Below are 21498 nucleotides of genomic sequence, written 5' to 3'. Positions count from 1 at the left end.
TCTCTCTCTAGAAGAGCAGTCAGTGCTCTTAACCTCTGAGCCATCTCTCCAGCCCTCTCTTTACCATTCATTTGTTTCACTCTTTGTCATACAGGGACTCCATTTATTTATTTATTTTTTCAGTTACATCATTTAGTGTGTATGCGCATGCATGCTCCTCCTCCCCCACCCCCTGCCCTGGAGCAAGCACTCTATCACTGAACTAAATCCCCAACCCATGCATGCATGCTTTTAAGTGGCACATGCGTGCATGTCTGAGTGCACCACAGCATTCAGATGGAAGTCAGAGGACAAGTTGGAAGAATTCTCCCCTTTCAACATGCAGATCCCAGGAACTACAGCGTGGACAGGTGCCTCTGCCTGCTGAGACAATTCACCAACCCAGGGACTCCGTTTATACAAGCTTCTATCTCTTATGTGCCATTACCTGAGAACCCCCAAAGCCAAGGATCACTGTTGTCCCTTTGGACAATACACATAGACCCCAACCGCCCACCTCCACCTGCCAAACCCACCTTGGCTCGCCTTCCTCTCCATGGCTGTCCTCTTCCTCTTCACTACCACTGTACTCATATTCCGTCTCCTCTGCAAAGGGAAGACCACTGATGCTTTCCCACCCAAAGCTCCAGACTCCACCCTGGGTAGGGAAACCTTAGCTGGGAATATCATTTCAGTCTCTGTGCAGAGCCAGCACGAGTCATCTCCCTAACAGGCTCACACGAGCGCAGGCTTGGAATGAGCTTTCTGTGAGGACATCACACAGCCATCCTCACCTGCAAGGCTGACTTGAGACAGACAGGGCAGAGACATCCCCCAAATCCTCCAGTCCTGACCCATCCACTGACCTTTCTCACCCCGCTTCTTCCGGGAGCGGTCAATGTGGTCCTTGAGCTGGATGCGGACCTGCCGCTCTGTGGGCTGGTCTCGGATGAAGGGAAACTTGAGTAACTGTTCAGTTGGGGGCCGGCTCAAGTAAGTCTTGATGAGACACGTGTCGATGAAGTCAGTGAACTTCTTCGACCTGGAGACAGTAGTGGCTCACACTGGAGGGCCCCTTTGGAAGGGGTGTCCCAGAAGATGGTGGACCATTTATCTCTGAACTGTCTTCTCCTCCTGGCCTCTCTAAATCCCAACCCCAGCTGCTACCTACAGTCCCCACACCTCCTCCACAGCAGACACCAAAGCCTGAACACAAGGAAGTGTTAGGGTGAGGGTGTCCCCGTCAGACTGAAAACACTCACAGACATACCATTTCTTTGACTTGAGCCTGGGGGGAGGGTTCCGAGGGATAAGGAAGAGAGCCCGCATGGGGTGCATGTCACACAGAGCTGGGACACAGAAGAGACACTATCAGTGTTCTTTGCCTTATCGAGAGGCCAAGGAACCCCTCCCTCAACATGACTTCTGAAGTCCACCCCCTCCCTATGCCCACTCCCTTGCCCTCCGCCCTCCCTCCTGTCCCCCGCTACTCCAAGGTGAAGCCAGCACTTACGGGGGGCTCCCTCTGCCATTTCGATGGCTGTGATTCCTAGAGACCAAATGTCACTCTAAAGAAGGGAAAGAAGGGACAGGTATGAATTGTTCCTGACAATATCACGTAACTCCCTTCACCCAGCACCCCACACAAACCTACCATATCCTCATCCTTTCTTCCAAATCATTCCACCTGCCCATATAAACATTTCCTGCCATAAAACACTGGGTTTTCAATTAGTTTATTTGTAATAGGGTCTTGCTAGGAAGCCCTGAGGGCCTCAAACTGCAATCCTGGGTCTTGGCTTCCCAGGCCTGGCCACTCGCCTTTAGACGTTTCTGTCTCTTCCTGTTCACATGTCACTTCCCCGACCCTGCTCATGCCCCCAAACTTTTAGTCTATCCGTTACACCCCATTTCATTTTCCTAACCCCAGCAGCCCCAGCACTCCTGCGTTCCCACTTCATACCCTGTAGTCATAGGTGGCATCAGGGTTCTCATCACAGGCAATGACTTCTGGGGCCATCCAGTATGGGGTCCCAATGAAAGTGTTCCGCCTGCCCACAGTGCGGTCCAGCTGAGCACTCACCCCAAAATCCACTATGAGACATGAGGAAGGGTCAGCGTGAAAGCCCTCTCTACTCTTGCGTGTCACACCACTACATGCTCTCATGTGCCCGGCCCGAAGCAGAGGCCCAGATCCTACTCAGAAACCTCAACATCCTCTTCAGGACGGCATCGCAGGCAGGAGAGAACTCAATGCCCTGTCTCCACAGAAGGCTGTAGAGCAGCTGCGCCCTGGTGGGCAGCAGGTGAAAGGCTCCTCGGGATTTTCAGCAGGAGGCAGACATCTCGGTGTGGGAGATGGGGACAGGGAAGAGGCCCCCTCAGCACAAATGCAGTTGGACCTAAGCCAGACATTTGAGGAAGGGGACCCTGTTCCCTGGCTTGACAGCGAAAGGGCCTCAGAAGGACCCACAGTACCTAGCTTGACTTCAGCATTCTCTGTCAGCAGCACATTCTGCCCCTTGATATCTCGGTGGATCACCTTGTGGGCATGGAGATGGGCAAGACCCTGGGACAAAGGAGTGGGGAGAATCGGTCACCGTGCTGGAGGGGGGGAAAGAGCATGAAGGTGCAAAGCTAGCTATTAGTCCTCACTTCGGAGTGAGGCTGAAGGCACAGACATACCCAACCACAGCCAGAGTTGTCCTGGGTGTGGGTGTGTGTGGGGGGGGCACTCCTCACAGTGGCCAGTGCCTTCCCCAGTGGGATTAGTGAAGGACTAGTGAGGGGCTTCCAGCTCACCCTGAGAATTTCCCTGCAGATGTAGGCGATGCAATCCTCCTTCAGTGCGTTCCCTTTGGTGTTCTTTACCAGGTCAGTCACCGAACCAGCACCACAGAACTCCATCACCAGCTGGTCCCAGGTCCGCCGAGGAAAGAGTCAGAAAGAAAAGTATCCATCAGACAAGGCCTCCGCCTCCAGACAGGCCCTGGAGGAAGACCAGAGGCATGGAGACCAGAACTGGATGAGTCAAACAGCAGGGCTGGATGCTCCCTTAGCAGCCACAGGACTTGCGGAGGTCAGAAAGGGTACACAACGGGGGAGAACTGGCAGCGAGGAACGCCAGAGCGTCAGCACAGTGATACAGACTATCTATTGTCTTCCTTGAAGTGTCCTGTGCTTTCACTGCATTCTCCCTAGAACCCAAACTGTCGGAGCCACTGCTCCAGAACAGAGGTCAGCAACTACAGGCGGCCAGAGAACGTGGGCCTGGTTGTTTGGTTCTGCTTTGGAAATTTATTGTTGTTGTTGTTGTTTGGGACAGGGTCTCACAATGTAGGTCTAGCTGGAACTCACTATATAGACAAGGCTGGACCTGAATCCAGAGACCCGTCTGCCTCTGCTTTCTGAGTGCTGGGATTAAAGGCGTGCACCACCACACAACCCTGTAAGTTTTTTTTGTGTATACGTGGAGTGCTAGGATTGAACTCAAGGTGCTAGGCAAGTACCTACCAGTGAGCTATACCCAGCCTGAATCAATGGATAATGGATATACCCCCACCCACCCCTACCTGTGCATGTGTGTATGTGTGGACATGTGCGCCAAGTGTGTGTGTGCAGAGAACTTCATCAAGTTAGACTAGCTGGCTCCCAAGGATCTGTCTATCTGTCTCCCTTTTTTTTTTTAAACCATCATTGGGAGCACAAACATCCGCTGCCATGATCAGCTATTTATATGTGTTCTAAGGATCCAAACTCATGTCCTCACACTTGAAGGGCAAGGGCTCTACCAACTGAGCTTCCTCCTCTGCGTGTTTTCACTGTTTAATGATTAGGGGGAAACATACAAAAAAACCTGACAAAACCCCAGAGTCCTATTTCATGATACATTTAGTGACCTAAATATAAATTTGAGGATTCAGGCACACTTATTTTTGGTTGAGTGAGGGTCTTTCTATGTAGGCCAGGGTAGCCTCAAACTTATCATCCTCCTGCCTTCAGCCTCTTGAGTGCTGGAACTATAGTGTGAGCCACTATGCTCAGCTGGCCATGTTCATTTGTTCATATACTGTCTGTTGCTGTCACAGCGTGTCGGCAGAACTGAGTAATGGTGACAGCAGACATGACCAACAAAGCCTAAAGCCTTTACTATTTGGACCTTCACAGAAAAGCTCAACATCCTTGACTCAGAGGCAAGAAGGGCTGAGTCTGCTAGGGAAGTTGATGGGGTCCCACTCGGGGTGCTGCTGGAGAGAACTCAGGAGCAATTTCACTAAAATCGACATCTCATTTAGGAACAAGCTGGTTGGTACTGGTATGTTGGCTATGCGATCAAAGTGATTTGCATGTGCCCTACTTTTGGGACAGAAGAGCACAGTGGACGGAGAAGAGGCCCAGAACCCGATATATTAACAAGAGAGTGGCCACTATTGCCTAGCTGCCAGTCCTCAGAGGTCTCCCAAATCTCTGGAGCCACTGAGACCAGAACCATGACTCATGCTCAGCTTTGCAGGGTATATAGAAGATGCTTATTAAATAGCTAAAGTCTAGCTGACCTCCAGCATGTTCTCCAAAATTCCCAATAGCCATAATGTTGACCCTTGCTGCTCTCCCCTCAGGTTATGTGTCCAGCACCACAAAGGGTGAAGCCAGGAACTCCGTGGCACCAGGGTCCAAGCTAGGGAGCAAATGACTCTTTTTTTTTTTTTTGAGCTGAGGATCGAACCCAGGGCTAAATCCCCAACCCGCAAATGACTCTTAGGAATGGTTTGGGTCAGGAGGTATTTGGGTAGGCTCCAGTTCAAATCATCACCCAGAAGGGCTGTGTACTGCCAGGATGGGCCTGAGTCCTGCTGTTTCCCATAGATACTTTGATTCTATGGCTCTCCCAATATTGTGTACAAAGATACAAAGAACTTAAGAACTAAACCACCCCTCACTCCCACACCCATCTTCTGGCCATGACCAAGATTCTATTGCTTATTGATTAAGAAGTGTTTGCTGGGCTGGAGAGATGGTTCAAAGGTTAAGGGCACTGCTTGCTCTTCCAGAGGTACTGAGTTCAATTCCCAGCAACCACATGGTGGCTCCCAATCATCTGTAATGAGATCTGGTGCCCTCTTCTGGCCTGCAGGGATATGTGCAGACAGAACACTGTATACATAATAAATAAATAAATCTTTTTTTTTTTTTCTCCATGCGATGGTGGTGGCACAGGCCTTTAATTCCAGCACTCGGGAGGCAGTGAGTTCAAGGTTAGCCTGGTCTACAGAGCAAGATCCAGGACAGGCACCAAAACAACACAGAGATCCCTGTCTCGAAAAATACAACAACAACAACAGTAATAATAATAATAATAATAAAATACAAAATATTAACAAAAAGAAAGGATCTCTCAATTTGTGCCTAGCTTAGTCATATAACTTTCCCATTTAACTGTTTCTGTAAACACAGGTTTCCTAACTGGGGAAAAATAGCATGTTAATTTTGTTTAATTTATATTTTTTAACTTGGTAATGAGACTGACATTTGCTTCTGTGTTACTTTTTTTTGTTTTTCTGTGCCCTCCTCTTTCTCCTCATCTCCTTCTCCTTCGCCTTCCTTTTAGAGTTTCACTGTGCAAATGTATACATAATATAAATAAATCTTTAAAAAAAAGTGCTTGCTGAGTCAGGCGGTGGTGGTGCACACCTTTAATCCCAGCATTCAGGAGGCAGAGCCAGGCGGACCTCTGTGAGTTCAAGGCCAGCCTGGTCTACAGAGTGAGATCCAGGCCAGGCATGGAAACTACATGGAGAAACCCTGTCTCGAAAAACCAAAAAAACCACGCTCCCCCCTCCCCCAAAAGAAGCGCTTGCTGACTAGTCAGGGTAAAGTGTGGGGTGGAAGGGCCAAATCCTAGGATCCCTGTCACTAAACACACAAGGGGACAAGACATTGGGCACACAAGACTGAAAAGCAGAGTTCTGTGTGAGCCATGAGGTTCCTCTGGATCCACAATGTAGGCAGGGATGTCACAACAGATACTGGCCTTGAGTTCCACAGGAGCGACTTAGGGCAGAAAAATTTGGGAGGGGCGGGAAGGGCATTTCTTACCCAGAGCTGGTCATCGTTCCCAGGAGGGCTTTTCTTGATAAAGGCCCCGTAGTAGGTGGCAATATTACGATGGTGAGAGTACTTTTTTAACATGTTGATTTCCTGTTTGATCTCTTCCTCCTCATCCTAGACAAAAGCGGGAGGTAAGGCCCAAGACCCTACAGCCCCCTTTCGATGCCAGCCCCACCCTCCCCAACCTCATTCCCTACCTCTGTGACATCCATGACCTTAATGGCAGCCAGCTGCCCAGTCTTGACATGCCGACCCTGTAAGAAATCCAAGTATAGTGAGTGTGGAGGGGTCAGGATATATGCTCATTTAGGAAACTAATGGAGAGGGAGTGAGTCTGGGAAAAGCCATGTCTCTCAGTGTTTCTCCCCCTTAGGATGTACCCTTCATGTGGTTAGATGCCTTGCTTTACAAAGCAGAAGGCAGAAGGGAGGCTTCTGAGCCATCACAGCTAACACAAAACTGCCCAGATATTTCTAGACCGTAAATATAAGAGTTCAACAAAGATGAAGGCTCTCAACACCTGAGGTGCAGGACAGATACCACTCCTCTGTTCCGGCCTCCCTAGCGAGGACTTCTCCATAACCTGGTGAAGGCTGGAAAGGAGCTAGCCCTTCCATCTAGTTAAGATAAAATGTCCGGTGCTTTCCTGGCCCAGCTACCCTAGGAAGGAGGCCTTTCCCCGGATCTATCTCATGCCCAAGGGGTTTTATGTTACTAGGGAAAGAAGAGACGCACAGCTGAGTGCAGGAAAGGCAGGTAAACAAAGGGGCCAGCTGCCGCGTGCGTGCGTGCGTGCGTGTGTGCGTGCGTGCCGCCGCACCTACAGTCATCAGTGTCAATAGTGGGAAACCTTTCAGTGTTTGTGCCTCAATTCCAACCCCGCCCCGCCCACCCTTCCAAAATCCTTTAAGAACCATTAATGGCTTAGACAGGTAAGTCCCAGGCTTCCAGAGAAGAGCAGGATTGGACAGTAGCTGTTCATGGGAAGGACATGGGCACTGCCACCCGAGTCCTGTCTTCAGCAGCCAGCCAGTCACCCACGACCCCAAGCACAGAAAAGCACAGCTGTCTATACAGAGACAACTCAGCAGGAGCTGTGCACGTCTGCTCCCCCAAAGCCCATGCTTACAAAGGGAAAGGGGCAGATGAGGGAGCTTGGTAGTCCCAGTGACCAGGAGACTCAGAGGCAGGGCACCCGTGGAAATGTCAGGAGCTGTGCCTTGAGATGAAGCAGCAGACTAAATGTCTGGGGGCAGCACCCACTAAACATCCCCTTCATTTTGTGGACATTTCATGTATGGGCGGAGGTCCGGCCACTTGAGAGGGCTGAGCTGGCCAAGCTGAAAAGCTATCAGGGGCAGAGGAAATGCCACTTCTGTGGGGAAGAGAAGCAGCTCAAAAGCAGGGGGCTGGAGCTCTGGCTGGCTCCCTGCTTGCAAGCAGCTGCTAGAGGCCAAGAAAGCTGCTTCCTTTCCTGCAGGCCACCAGTGAGGTCCCATCAACCCCAAGTCTTTGTGGTCTTGGGAGGTGTCAATGCACCCTTCTGGCACGGACTGTGAATTTCTAGGTGAGCTCTGACACCCACATCCCCATGTGCTCTTCCTGCTTCCTATCCCACAACCACCAGCTGCAGCCAAGTTCCTGCCACACCCAGGAGTGTGTCTGCACTCAGAGATGAGCTCTCCCTTCTTCTTTCTGTTGTTGCGCTCTCTTGTGGTCTGTGCTTTCCTCCCTCTCTGAGGGGCCCAGACTGTCATCTCCTGGAGCTTCCCTCAGACTGCCAGACCCAGGACTCACTTCCTACGTTCTGCTAAAGAGGCCCCCCGCTGGTTTGAAGGTTGATTTTTGTTTCAGGTCTCACCTTGTACACCTGCCCATAGGTTCCATTGCCAACCACCTCCACCAGCTCACAGGCCAAAGCGGGAGATCGGTTAGATATCTGAGGAGAAAGAGAGTGGATGAGAAGGGCTCCCTAGAGGACCAGAGGACCCCTCTTCAGTGAGCCTGCACCTGGAGAGAAGAGAATGTGCAAAAGTCCCCAAGGCTAACGCCCTCACCAAAGTCCCATCAGTCAGCATGCCCACTTACTAAGCCTTCCAAAACCCATGTTCCCAGATTTCCTCATTGTCAAAAATGGACTCTCAGCTCTGCTGGCCTCCCCCTCATACTGGGAAACTTGATTGGCTCTCTGTATTCTGACTGCACACAGTAACATGCCCACCTTCTGTGTATTCACGTTCTGAGGTGTTTTTACAGTAATCAAGTAAGCTCTACAGGAGAGGCAAAGAAACCAAGGTGGGTATTTACATAAGGAAGGATGGCCATAACTCATAACACACACACACACACTCATACGCACACATGCTCACTCTTGCAGATACATGCAGACACAGAAACAAGCTAGAACAGGATACATCCATGAACACAGATGCCATTCTCATCAAATACCAGTCAGAGCACAGGGGCGCCCTGCCTGCTGCAAGGACGTGAGGAGTCTCCCCGACTTCCATACTTTGGTTTTGCTGTCCCCATGCCGGGGCTCCCCACAGACTTTGCAGACTCAGAAGGGGTCCTAGGCTGGCTGCCTGAGTCATCCAGAGGTCTTCCCAGATGGCCCACCACATGAGAGCTACATGCAGAAGGTTGACAGTACAGTGCAGGGCACACAGGCAGGCAGGCAGCAGGGGAGGGAGGAAAAGAGAAGGAACCACAACCCAAGCAGCCTGATGGGCTTCTAAAACGGCCACAGGCAAGGACAGATGGTCCCTTTCTGAGCTGGGGAAGTGGAGAAGGGACAAGGAAAAATAAATACCATCAGTCAGAAATTTTAAAAATAAACTGAAAAAACCTGAAAGATAAACAGCTTGCAGCTGAAGTCCTGCCTGCCTCCAGAGCTTTCTAAGGGAAAGAGAGCTGCAGGCTCCAGGGCTGGAGGAGACTGCTGGCAGGGGTCATTCTAGCCACCCCGTCCTTGGTCTGGAAATCCCGAAAATCTTCCAGGCAGCTGAATTAGTTCTTGCCTTTATCTCTCTAGGCCTCCTTCCCAAATGACCTCCAAGTTAAGTAAAGGCCTGCATTTTTAAAATGGAACAAACTAAAAAACCAAAACAAAACACCAGGTGGGAGGTAGCGGCGCTTGCCTTTAATCCCAGCACTAGCCCCTAACCCTCAGGCAGACGCAGGAGGATCTCTGAGTTCAGCTTGGTCTACCGAGTGAGTTCCAGGACAGCCAAGGCTACACAAAGAAACCCTGTCTTGGGCTGGAGAGATGGCTCAGAGGTTAAGAACACTGACTGCCCTTCCAGAGGTCCTGAGTTCAATTCCCAGCAACCACATGGTGGCTCACAACCATCTGTAATGAGACCTGGCACCCTCTTGTGACCTGTAGTCATACATGCTGTATACAAAATAAACAAATAAATCTTAAAAAAAAAAAAAAAAAAAGAAAGAAAGAAAGAAACCCTGTCTCTAAATAAATAATAAAATGGAACAAGCTCCCTCCTCAGGCAGAGGCAGAAGAATCTCTGAGTTCAGCTTAGTCTGCAGAGTGAGTTCCAGGACAGCCAGGGATACATAGGGAACACACACACACACACACACACACCACCACACACACCCCGCGCCCCTGCCTGTAAATAAATGAATAATAAACTGGAACAGGCTCTCCATACAGTGAGGGGAACTGGTTTATCATCTCATGGCTGCTTCCTTCGCCCTATTGCCCAGCACTCTGCAATTGCTAAAGTGATTTCAGTCATTATCTCATTTGTGCCTCAGACCTGCAGAAGGCTGGGCAGATAAGAAAACCAAGGCTCTGAGAAGTGAAATGTCTGTCTGTCTAGGGCTGTGGTTCTCAACCTCCCTAATGCTGCCACCCTTCAATACAGATCCTCATGTTGTAAACCCCCAACCCTAAAATTATTTTAATCCCTGCAGGGTCCTGGCAGGAGAGAGAACAAGTGTCATCACTTCAACAAGGACTGGGATGCTGAGGGGAAGGAGGTGTGTCAATCAGGCCATGAGTGGAAGGGAAGGCTATCACTTTGGCTAGATGCCTGTTCCCTGCATGGTCAGAGTCAATGTCCTATGGGAAGAGTCAGAAAGAGGGAACATGGAAGTCAATGGCCCAGGTGACTTTTCAGAGACTTGCTCTTGATTCCCTACTCACTGGCCAGCTCAGTATCTGTGTTTCCATCAGCAAGTCAAGAACAAATCCCTGGCTGGTCTAAACTTTCAGTGAGGTTATGCCTACAAAGTACCAGGACCCGGGCTGGCAGTGTGTCCCAATTAGAGTTTATTATTACTGATATTACTTTAAAGGCAGAGGTGGAGGCTGGAGAGATGGCTCAGTGGTTCAGAGCACTGGCTGCTCTTTCAGAGGGCCAGGTTCAATTCCCAGAACCCACATAGGAGCTCATGACTGTTTGTAATTCTAGTTCCAGGGTATCAGACACTTTCACACAGACATACATGCAGGCAAAACATCAAGGCACATGAAATAAAAATAAATTAATTTAAAAGGGGGGGGGGTGGCAGAGATGAGCCAAGCTACCAGGGCATAGGAGGTACCACCCATTGGTCTCCCCTCCCTAGTCCTCTTAAAATAAGGGCCTCTAGCTAGGACATGAAGTGTTCAGGGTATGTGAAGGAATCTCCACAAAACGAGAGAAAGGGCCTCTTATTGCTGGACCAAATTCTGTCTGTCCTCCTTTTCTGAGCCACACAGTGCCAAGAGAAGGCCCACAGGCTGAACAAAGCTTTCAAAGATGCCCTCCTCCTGCTGGTTCTCAGCAGGCAGCCTGGGCTCTGATATATCTGCCCTCTCCTACCCACACTCTCCTGGCAGGACTGCCCCCCACCTCCAAACTGGGAGATGTCGCTGCAAGCTGCAGAGACTGCCCCTCCCCTATCCTGCAGGAAAGGACCAGAAGTGAGACCACCACCATGGAATCAACTCTCCAGGCAGCGTGTGAAGTCTCTAGGCTGACCATCCTAACACCCCCTCTCACTGGTTTTAAGAACCAATACAGGATTTCTGAAAATAAAAACATCCTGTTATACTGAAGGAATTTACAGGGACAGGTTTTAGGCGCAGGGGAGACCAGGAGACCCCTGCCCAAGACTTTTTAGGAATGTGTGCACCACACTTTGTCCATTTTCTCAAAGAGGAAGTGGAGGGCAGAAACACACCCTGGCTCCCTCACAGCAGGGATCACAAGGCATTGTGACTGCACATTTACTTGCTGGGAAACTCCCTGGAGGAAGTGCCCGAGTTCTTGCTCTCCAAATCTGTCCTGCATCTCAACCAGACCTGGCACTCAGCAGCCTGAGCCATGTACCCATCTTTCCCAAGGGCCTCCTCCTAATCCTTGATTACAGACCTCATGTCAACAGTCAATTATTTTGCTAGCTACCAAAAAGCATTTGTGTGGGTAAGGGTGCATGCATGCCATTATGTGTGGAGGTCAGAGACAACTCTAGATCATAGGTCCTCTCCTTCCACCTCATTTGACACAGGGTCTCTTGTTCGCTGCTGAGTGTGTCAGAATAACTAGCTTGGTACAGAATGTGCAGGAGGACAACTTGTGGGGGGCTGTTCTGTCTATCATGTGGGTCCTGGGGAACAGGACTCAGGTTGTTAGGCTTGGCAACAGTACCTTTACCTGATCAGCCACTCACTAGCCCGGTCTCTGAAACATCCTTAACAGGTCTAAGAAATCTACAAGACTCCAAGGCAATGAGAACAACACTCCAGCCACTCATTGGGGCTGGAGGCAAACAAAAGGTCTGCCTGGACCTGGCAGCTACAAGGACATGGAGTTTAGCTGCAGTGCTGGATGTGGAGAGCACAGTTCCCCAGGACCTTCCCGGGAGGAGCTCGTCCGTTCCCAGGCTTCCTGCTTTGGGAAGTCTTGAATCCAGCTTCATTCAGTTCTTTCAGCAGAGGGAGGCAGGAAAGGAGGCTGATGGGTGCGGTTCTTCTGAATACAATGGCTTGCTAAAGGCACAGTGATATGCCACCATGAGCTCCATTCGCACAAGTACACCCCCACACACCCCCCCCAGACAGGGTGTCTCTGTGTAGCTTTGGTGCCTGTCCTGGATCTCACTCTGTAGCCCAGGCTGGCCTCAAACTCAGAGATCCTCCTGCATCTGCCTCCCCAGTGCTGGGATTAAAGGTGCGCGCCACCACCCCCTGGCCAAAATGCTTTAATTTTAAAATCAAAGTTCTCAGTCTGTCTCTTTACATGTATTTGGTGCTGAGGAATGAGATCATCTGAGGACAGACCCATAAACCCAGACACTGAGATTCAGTGCATTTCAACCCTGCTTTCTGAGCCCCTCTGCGGCTGGAAAGGTGAGTCACAGAAGGGGAGGTTGTGTATGACATACGGGTCACGGCCCCTGGTCCACTCATCAGCCACAGCGTCTTTTCTCTCCGACCCCCTTGACGCCCTGCTCTGTCACCCTCCCTGTGTGCCCTACCCGGTCCTTTCTCCTCCTCGTCCTCAGTTTATTCCTTCCATGTCTTCCAGTTCTGTCAGCTGCCACTTCAGACCCCTCTGCTCTACAAAACCTACCCCTCTACCCCTCTCTCCTACAGACCCTCCCTCCCCACCTCTCCCTTCAGCTGCCCCTGCACACTTAACCTCCTTAACTAAGCTTTCTTTTCTGCTCCCAAACCAGCATGACGCCCCACTGCTTGAAGACAGTCCAACATCAGTGTGCCTGCCCACCATGAGTCAGCCAGTAAGCACTGAGAGTGAGTGCCTCCATATCTCTCACTTTTCGGCCAGCGAGACAGCTCAATAGCTAAGGCGCTTGTACACAGACCTGATGACCCGAATTTAAAGCCAAATGCACCTGTCCTCCAACACCCACATGTAACACATAAAATAAAATTTGAAATGCTTTTAAATTACCGGGAGCTTTACCCATACTCGTGGTGCCCCTCTGTTTCTTGCCCATGTGGGCAGGAGGCCCACACATTACTGGGTTTCTCTCAGGTCTACTGCACCTCAGCCTGTCTTACACATGCTCTCCATTTTCAAGTTAATCATTCCCCTCTGCAGTACCTGGATGGCTCATGCCCAGCCCTCTAGATCTCAATTTAAACATGGCTACCTACAGGAAGTGTCCCGGTTCCAAACCAAAGTACCCTATGGCCACCCTTTCAGGATACCAATCAGATATTTATAAACTAACTCTTTGCCTGTCTATTCTGCTAGAACAAGTTGTTGATGGTCAGGGCTGAACTTTCTGTCACACAAACAGAAATAAACGAAAACTGTTCCTTAAAGCGGTGGTTTCTAACACTAGATTGGGGTTATCACCATCCTTTCAAGATGACCATGAAGGGGAAATGACACTTCAAAGGCTGGGCTGTCGCTGTTGGTAGAGTGCTTGCCCAGCATATATTAAGCCCTGAGCTTGCTTCCTAGCACCACACAAAAGGAGGCAGATGGTGGCACCTGCCTACAGTTCCAGCCCTAAGTAGGAGGGCAGAAGCTTAAGGTCATCCTCAGTTACACAGTCTGAGTCAACCTGGGCTACATGAGTCTCCAGAAAAGGAGGAAAGAAAACAAGGTTTTCTAAAAGTGACTTGCGGGGGGGGGGGGGGGGGGGGGGGGGGGGGGGGGGGCTCATATGGATCAGTACCCTATGATTTACATGCTTGGTGAGTAGGTATTACCAGAAAGCAGATTTTCCCCCCAAAGGAGAGACCTTTCCTATGGTTGGCAAAGCCTAAACAGTAACACTAGAGTAAGGGCCCGGAGACCACAGGCAGCAGGACAGAAAGGTGAAGCCCAGTCTTCCTGAAGAACAGAGTTCAAGGAGCAGCTGGGTCTGCTGGCACATACCTGTTATCCCAGCTCCTCAGGAGACTGAGGTAGAGGACCACACGCTCAAGGCCTGTCTGAGCAACTCATGACCCTGTCTCCAACAACGGGTAAAAGGAGCGCTGGGGTGTAGCTCAGGGCAGGCTCGAGCCTAACACAGCACCATGGGGGCAGAAAGGTGGCGAGGCCAGATGAGAAGGGCAGAGGTGACGGCCTCCTTCCCCGCCCCAGACAACAGCCTATTGGTCCTACTCAGAGGACGCCAAAGGGCAGACTTTGTATGGTATGGAAAGTCAGGAGCTCAGGCTGCAAAGACAGGCAGCCGTTAGTTAAGGATCTGATGGTGCCAAAAACTAAAAGTCTGGGTACCAGCTCTGATCCTTTATGTAGTTTAGACAAATGAGCACGTCATTTAACCTCTCATACATAGCCTCTTTCTTAACACCTTCAAGCCCATAACATGCTACAAATTTGCATTAGTCACTGTGAAGAATCGACCTCCACATAACAGAGGAACTGTGGCAAGAGGTGGTTTTCTAAGATGGTTGATGTTTCTTGTATTCAGAGTAAAAAGGAGCAGCTCAGGAGAAAGAAAACAGTATGAGCAGAACTGAGAAGAGTCAGGTAAGAAAGGAGATGGTAGGTTCTGTGCCTGGCAGGGAGGGAGGCACAAGACACCAGACCCATTCACTCTGGCAGATACTAAACTAACGGAGGAGGACTAGACCAGTAATCAGGGGCTGGGTAATAACAAGGCTTCTCCCTGCTGATTTTCAACTGCAGCACAAACAAATCATTATGCCTCTTTGCCAGCCTCCTACTGTCAAATCAAGTGTCCACAGAGCCAGGGAAGAGACCCATGCCCTGCCTGTGCTCTACATTGCTCTAATTATACAAGAAATCCAACAGGATGTCATAAGAGAGGTAAGAAAAAGAGTTTTTTAAAAAAGGAGCAGCTGGGTCTGCTGCTGACACAAGCCTGTTATCCCAGCTCCCCAGGAGACAGAGGCAGAGCTCAGGCCTGTCTGGGCAACTCATGACCCTGTCTCCAACAAGAGGTAAAAGGGGCGCTGGGGTATAGCTCAGAGGGCAGGCACGTGCCTAACACAGAGGAGGCCCCGGGTTCAATCCCCAGCACCTCTGGAGACAGAAAGGTGAGGCCAGATGAGAAGGGCAGAAGGTGAGGACCCCTCCCTTCCCTCAGACAACAGCCTACTGGAAGGTTCTAAAGTGTTCAGAGGCCAACAAAGAGAATCAAGAAATGAGCACAGGGTGCCAGGCTGAATCAGGGAAGAAGAGCAGGTAGAGGGTAGGGCCAGCAGGGTGTGGAAGAAAGAGTGTCTGAATCACAGGTTTAGAAAGGAAGGCTGGGGTTACTCTCCACAGGGTGGAGACCAGATATTCCTGGCTCCACCAAGAACCAACCCAGAAGAAATTACAGCTAAAAGGACCTAAGAAGGATCATCCTGACCAGCAGGACAGCACCCACACAGCCTTCTGACTTTTCACCAGCCTGGCTCTCTTCTTGTGCCTGCAAAACCTTCTCTGACCCCTTTTCACACCAACTCTGTGGGCCAGTTCACGCATTCACTCAATAAACACCCATTAGTGAGTAAAGGAGCTTGCTGCGAAAGCCTGGGAACCTGAGTGCATTCCCTGGAGCACATGTAAAGGTGGAAGGGGAAAAATGACTCTGTGAAGTTGTCCTCAGACCTACACACACACACACACACACACACACACACACACACACAAATAATACACATCCAGTGCCCAGTGCTGGGGGTGTACCTCAGTTGGGAGAATGCTTGCCTAACATGCATGAAACCCCAGATTCCATCCTCAGCATCTCACAAAACTGGAAGAGATGGTGCACACCTGTAATCTCGGCACTCAAGAGGGGAGGCAGGAAGACCAAATGTTCAAGGTCACCGTGCTACATAACAAGTTCAAAGCTAGCCTGTTCTTAGGTGGGGACAACAGTGGAAAGCCAGCTCAGCAGTTAAGAGTGCTTGCTGCTCTTGCAGAGGATGAATTCAGTTCCCAGCACCCATAGTCCTAGACACACAGTCATCTGTGACTCTGGCTGCAGGTTCCCATGCTCTTTTCTAATTCCTCAGGTTAGTATGCATGCAATGCACGGATATACACAAAGGCAAACACTCAAATGCATAAAATAAATCTTTTATGTATTTAAATGAAGTAGCTGGGATGCAGAGGCTGCAGAATCTGGAATGTGGCAGGTAATACACAGAACAGAAAGAGTCCCTTCCCTCAGGGAGTTCACAGTCTACTTGGCAAAGCATCTATTGAAGGAAGATATAGTTACATGGCTGTAAGAAAGCAAAGAAAAAGGACAGAGTACTGTTAGGAAGACATGATAGGGAAGGGAGGGCAGCTAAGGACATGGCATTTCAACTGGAGCCACAGGCACAGTTAAGAGTTAACCCAGTCAAGGCTAGAGGGCAGGGAGGCTCGAGGACTCCGAGGGAAGACTGTGTCTCCACTGCGCAGCCCTGAGTCTGAGCCTCACATAAGCTCTTGCATGCTTATACAGATGCCCTACCTCTCACATGCCAACTGTACCCCCACCGGACTGTCCCCTCCGGCTGAGTGCTTCCTCTGGGTGGGTCCACAGCTTTCTCTCTCCCTCCCCCCCCCCTCCCTCCCTCCCTCCCTCTCTCTCTCTCTCTCTCTCTCTCTCTCTCACTCACACACACACACACACACACACACACACACACACACACAGAGGCAGGGCCAATTGCTGGGAATCCTGACTCAAGGGGCAAGTCAAACAGGAGTTTCATGTTTGGATAAGATTTTCAAGTCATTCTTTCTCCCGGGGACATTGGAAGACTTTCAGGAGCTGTTGGAAAGCTCCTGGACAAGCAAATGGGAGCCAGGCTCCAGAATTCCAGACCTACACCTGGGGCTGTGACTCATTACAGCAATTATGAAATCAATTGACTGGCTAGTTTTCTCCTTCTTAAACAAAACACTAAGTCAGGAGAGAATGTTAACTGAGCTGTAGATTCCTTCTCTTCAATAAGAGAAGGGGCTTCACAATGACCCCCATCTAATAAGCATCTACCAGGCTAAGCTCTTTCATTTGATACTCTCCACAGCCCTATTATATGGGTTTTATTATCCTCGTTTTATAAAGGATAAAAACTAGGCGTGGAGTGCTGGCTGTCTGCCAAAGATCACACTGTGAGTAGCAGGATTTGAATCCAAGCCTATTGCCAAAGCCTATTACAGCCCCACCCCCAATCCTCAAAATCCAAGTAAATACTTGGTCTTCCAAAGTCAATCCTCCCTTGGTCCTGCCTATTCCTTCCTCTCAGCACCAAGAGATAGTCTGGATAGTCTCTCGGCTCTCAACACCCCAAAAGTCACCTTCCCTTTACTCTGTGTCCCTCATTCCACCCCATGCCTGCACCCCAACAGCATGCCCACCTGCAATCTCCCCATGCCTCTCCAAGATCATATCATTCTTCTCAACTCCTGCTTTGCCTGGTGTAACACACAGTGGAGTTTCCCTCCAACAGAGAACCCATGCCTGGCTGATCTGCATGTCTAAATCAATGGTAAGAATAAACCCAGGTGAGGCACACGCCTTTAATCCCAGACTTGGGAAGCAGAGGCAGGTGGATCTCTGAATGCAAGGCCAGCCTGGTCTACAGAGCGAGTTCTAGGTCAGCCAAGGTGACACAGTGAGGTCCTGTCAAAAAACAAAAACAAAAAAACCCCACACAACTAAAAAAGAACAAACAAAACACCTTATAATATGAACTCAGAGTTACGGAAGGAGTTTTGGGTCCCGAGTCTGGTTCTGCAGTTCTGGACAAGAAACCAAGACACCAGGGCCCCACCCTAAGTGTGGTGAATCACCTGGACAAGGCCCGGCTATGTGCAGGTGATTTTGACTGAGACTCTGACTGGAAGCCACTGAGTTCCTACCCCCTCATTTTGCAGGGGAGGAAACCAAGTCCGGGAGAGACTTATGCTAGAGTTGGAATGGAAAGGAGTACCGGGTCTCCGGTCGCCACTCCCACTCCATGGATCTTGTTGCTCAAAAGCAGCTATGGAAGATGAGCAGGCCCTCATCCTGGCAGGCCTCCAACTGGGAACTCGCTAGACATCAACTTTACTCCATGAGGTCATGAAGCCAGGACAGGGGAATAGCGAAGTACTCATTGTTAACCTGCTGAACAGACTACACACCTAGGACCCCAGGATGACCAGCACTCACGAACACTTCAAATATGCCAGGGGCTGGGCAATCCAACAGGTTACCAAGCACCTAAGTATCAGAAGTCAGCTCTAGCTCTAGAGCCTTGGCCTTCTGCTGCCAACTCTTCAAATGCAAGGTGGCCGGTGGGTGCTCTGCTTTGGACAACAAGCAGTAAAGTCCCGTTTGCCTCTATCAGGATGCAGGTGTCAACAACATGCCAGACTGCAGGAGGACACCCATGGAAGACAAGTTCTAAGAGAAGTGACAGAACATTTCCTTATTCAGACTCGGAGCAGTAGGGCGGGGTAACCTCCATCCAAGAAAAGCAAATCAGCCTCAATTCATACTGGGCTAAATACATGCAGTCCCTCTAAAACAGAGAAAAGGACCTTTTGATCTACAGACTCCCCTTACTTTGGATCAACGCTATCTTGAGAAAGTGGGGAGGTCTGGAGGGCAGGCTTCTGAGTGATAATCTAGGGCACAGTCCTACCCACATGTGCCCTTGAGTTACTACCTCCAAATCATGACCTGCAGGCCTCTACTGCCTGCATCTCACCTCCGAGGCCACCACTCTTCCTGGCTTACTCGAATACCAAGACTTCTCTCTCTCATGTTTCCCACATCCCACCAAAGGTCAAAGAATAAACTGTTAGACTGCATGGACAAGAAAAGTTAGGTCGGCAGGGCTGTTCTAAGATACACAAGCTATTTCTGGGTCATGCTTTGAGTCTGTCCACTGCTGTGATCACCCACCGGTGTGAGCATCTCAGAGGAAAGCAGAGCCTGACCTCACTCTAAATTGTTCCAGTAGCACATGCACCCACCTCATGCACAAAAGCAGAAAGCTGTTAAATTGTATTATCTTCACCCTCTAAATGGTCTTCTTTCCAGCTTTTTCTAACACACTGGTTCTTAACCTGTGGGGTCACTACCCCTTTGGGGGTAGAATGACCCTTTCACAGGGGTTGCCTAAGATCATCAGAAAACACGGATATTTACATTACAAATCATAACAGTAGCAAAATTACAGTTATGAAGTAGCGACAAATTTTTGCTTTATGGGTGGGGTCACCACATGAGGAACTAACTATATTGAAGGGTTACAGCATTAGGAAGGTTGAGAACCACTGCTTTAACACAAGCCCCTCAGAGCACCAGGATGACATGAAATAAAGAGCTGATGACAGATACAAGAACAACAGCATGGCCAGGAGTTCCTGCAAGTTACGTGGGGCAGAATACAGAAACCATTTCTCTTCTAACTGCCCACTCAATCCCCTGTGATTCCAAGACGCCCTTTCTTTGGAAGCCCCTTTCAAAGGCCCATGAGTGTGCATCACCGCCAGCAGCGAGGGCCATGTTCTAAGTCAGCTGATGGCTCTGAAACAGTTCACTTCGCCTGATTTGACAACTATTAAGCATCTGTCGATGTCCAGTCCTCTGCTCAATTCTGAACAAAAAGGGAAGAAGTCTGGGCCGGGGAAGCAGGACACAGAACAGTGTTTGATGGACTCAGAGACACAGGAAAACATCTGGAGAATGGTGACGGAATTTACTTAATGCTGCAAAACCGTACACTTAAAAAATACTAAATGTAAATGCGACGTTACACATTTTAACCATTTAAAGGGGTTTTTTTTTTTTTGTTTGTTTGTTTGTTTTGTTTTTAGAAGCTGGAGAGATGGCCCAATGGTTAAGAATGCTTGCTGCTCTGGCAGAGAATCTGGATTCAGTTCCTTGTACCCATATGGAAGCTCCCAGCCACTTGTAATTGAGACTCCAGTTCCTTCTTCCAGCTTCCATGGGCACCAGGCATGCACACAGTGCATCACACATATATCACATACACACATGCAGACAAACACTCATATATGCAAAATAAAGATAAATCTTTTTTTTTTTTTTTAAGACACAGACCTGGAGATCTGAACCATGTGCTCCTAGAGGGCAGAGACCATTTTCACACTGGCTGTCTCTAATCCATTAAATGAGCCATGTCCTAAAAGTTACCAAAGACTTCACAAGTCCTCAGCAAACCTACAAAACCCATTTGCCACAGGTCATAAAAATCTTACACATTTGCAGCTGAAACAAGCAGAAAACAGTACAAGATGCTGACCAGACACTGCCCTCCTGCCCTCTTGCCTTCCCTTCAATGCCCACTCCCATACCCCCTTGTCTCCAATTATAGGCAATTAACAAAAGCTCTTTTCTGTGGTGAGTCAGATCTGAGACCCAAACTAGGCCTATCTGCTCACTGACTGTCCAACTTCAGATCTCAGACAGGTTACTGAACTTCCAAGTAGTTTCTCTTGTTGAAAGTGTGATTCATCCATCATCCACCTCTCAAAGGGCTACTGTGAGGGAAACTGAGATCACACAAGGACAGGACCTAGCACACAGTGAGTACTCCTCGGTCCAGCTCCAAACCCCCTTCTGAAATGAACGCATTAAAATACAAATGACTCATATCAAAGCATCCTTTGTACTGAACTGAAGAAAGATAGGAAAAGAAGGGCTTATGAGAGAGGATTCAAGGGCCATAAAATCAGACTCTGGCCCACATGTTCCTGTGCCCAACCTGCCTTGAGCATGTCCCACAGCAGTGCCCACGGCCTTGCTAAGGTTGGAGGGACTTCGCCAGTTGCTCTGACCCTCAGCTAAACAAACACAATTGTCTATCAAGTCCTGCTGCACACCTTTGGCTCCTGTGGCCCGGTACACCGTGGCAAGGTGTCTTCTGCCCTCTCAGACTTCCCCACAAGGTAGAGGGGTAGGGAAAGCTGGGGTAAGAACTGAGAGGGCAAGGGCAAGTACGCCTCTCAGTTTGTTAGCAACTGATCTGAAATGAGACTCCTTCTTCCAGCTTTGAGGGGACATGCAAAAGAACAGACACGAGCGAGGAAACAGATACCCTGGCCTCTCTCTCTCTAACACTGCTCATACCCTACTTCTGCTCTTGGAGTTCCCTGTTCAGCTGTTTCCTTGAAGGCTCCTCTCTGAGCTCCTGGGAACGAAAGCCCAGGTTCTGCAGGTTTCCACCACTTTCTCACAAATGTGCCTTGAAAAGTGGGTGGGTAGTGAAGAGAACACGAAAACCTCCCTACAGTCTGGCAGGTAACCAGAGGTGTACTGGCAGACACAGCTCTCAGTCTGAGAGATATGTGCCATGTGCAAAAGTAATTCCTCACTCTTCCCAGAAAGAGGTGAACAGGAGGCAAGAACGCCTTCCTACCTACAGAAGACACCCAACTAGCCTCTCCCATACCCGTAACAAATTCACACGAGTTGTACCAACAACCAAGAGTGGAAAAACAATTCTTCAATGCA

At 49.6% G+C, this 21498-nt stretch overlaps 1 protein-coding gene across 11 annotated transcripts in view; it reads right to left on the bottom strand.

Moving 5' to 3' along the window:
* Window positions 1-21498, bottom strand: part of Mink1 (misshapen like kinase 1) — a 41964-nt gene that overhangs the window by 10841 nt on the left and 9625 nt on the right. For all 11 annotated transcript variants that reach the window (XM_036194739.1, XM_036194741.1, XM_036194740.1 and 8 more), the window contains exons 2-12: window positions 10014-10027; window positions 7949-8000; window positions 6285-6341; window positions 6076-6201; window positions 2782-2892; window positions 2458-2548; window positions 1943-2073; window positions 1493-1547; window positions 1250-1328; window positions 846-1021; window positions 516-585 (exon numbers count right to left, since the gene is read on the bottom strand). In XM_036194739.1, the coding sequence (XP_036050632.1) occupies window positions 516-585; window positions 846-1021; window positions 1250-1328; window positions 1493-1547; window positions 1943-2073; window positions 2458-2548; window positions 2782-2892; window positions 6076-6201; window positions 6285-6341; window positions 7949-8000; window positions 10014-10027 (962 nt within the window). The remainder of the gene's footprint in view (window positions 1-515; window positions 586-845; window positions 1022-1249; window positions 1329-1492; window positions 1548-1942; window positions 2074-2457; window positions 2549-2781; window positions 2893-6075; window positions 6202-6284; window positions 6342-7948; window positions 8001-10013; window positions 10028-21498) is intronic.

This window comes from Onychomys torridus, chromosome 8 (assembly GCF_903995425.1).
Source record: "Onychomys torridus chromosome 8, mOncTor1.1, whole genome shotgun sequence".
Lineage (NCBI taxonomy): Eukaryota > Metazoa > Chordata > Mammalia > Rodentia > Cricetidae > Onychomys > Onychomys torridus.
Note: the sequence above shows the minus strand (reverse complement) of the source record. Positions and strands in the feature narration are given on the sequence as shown.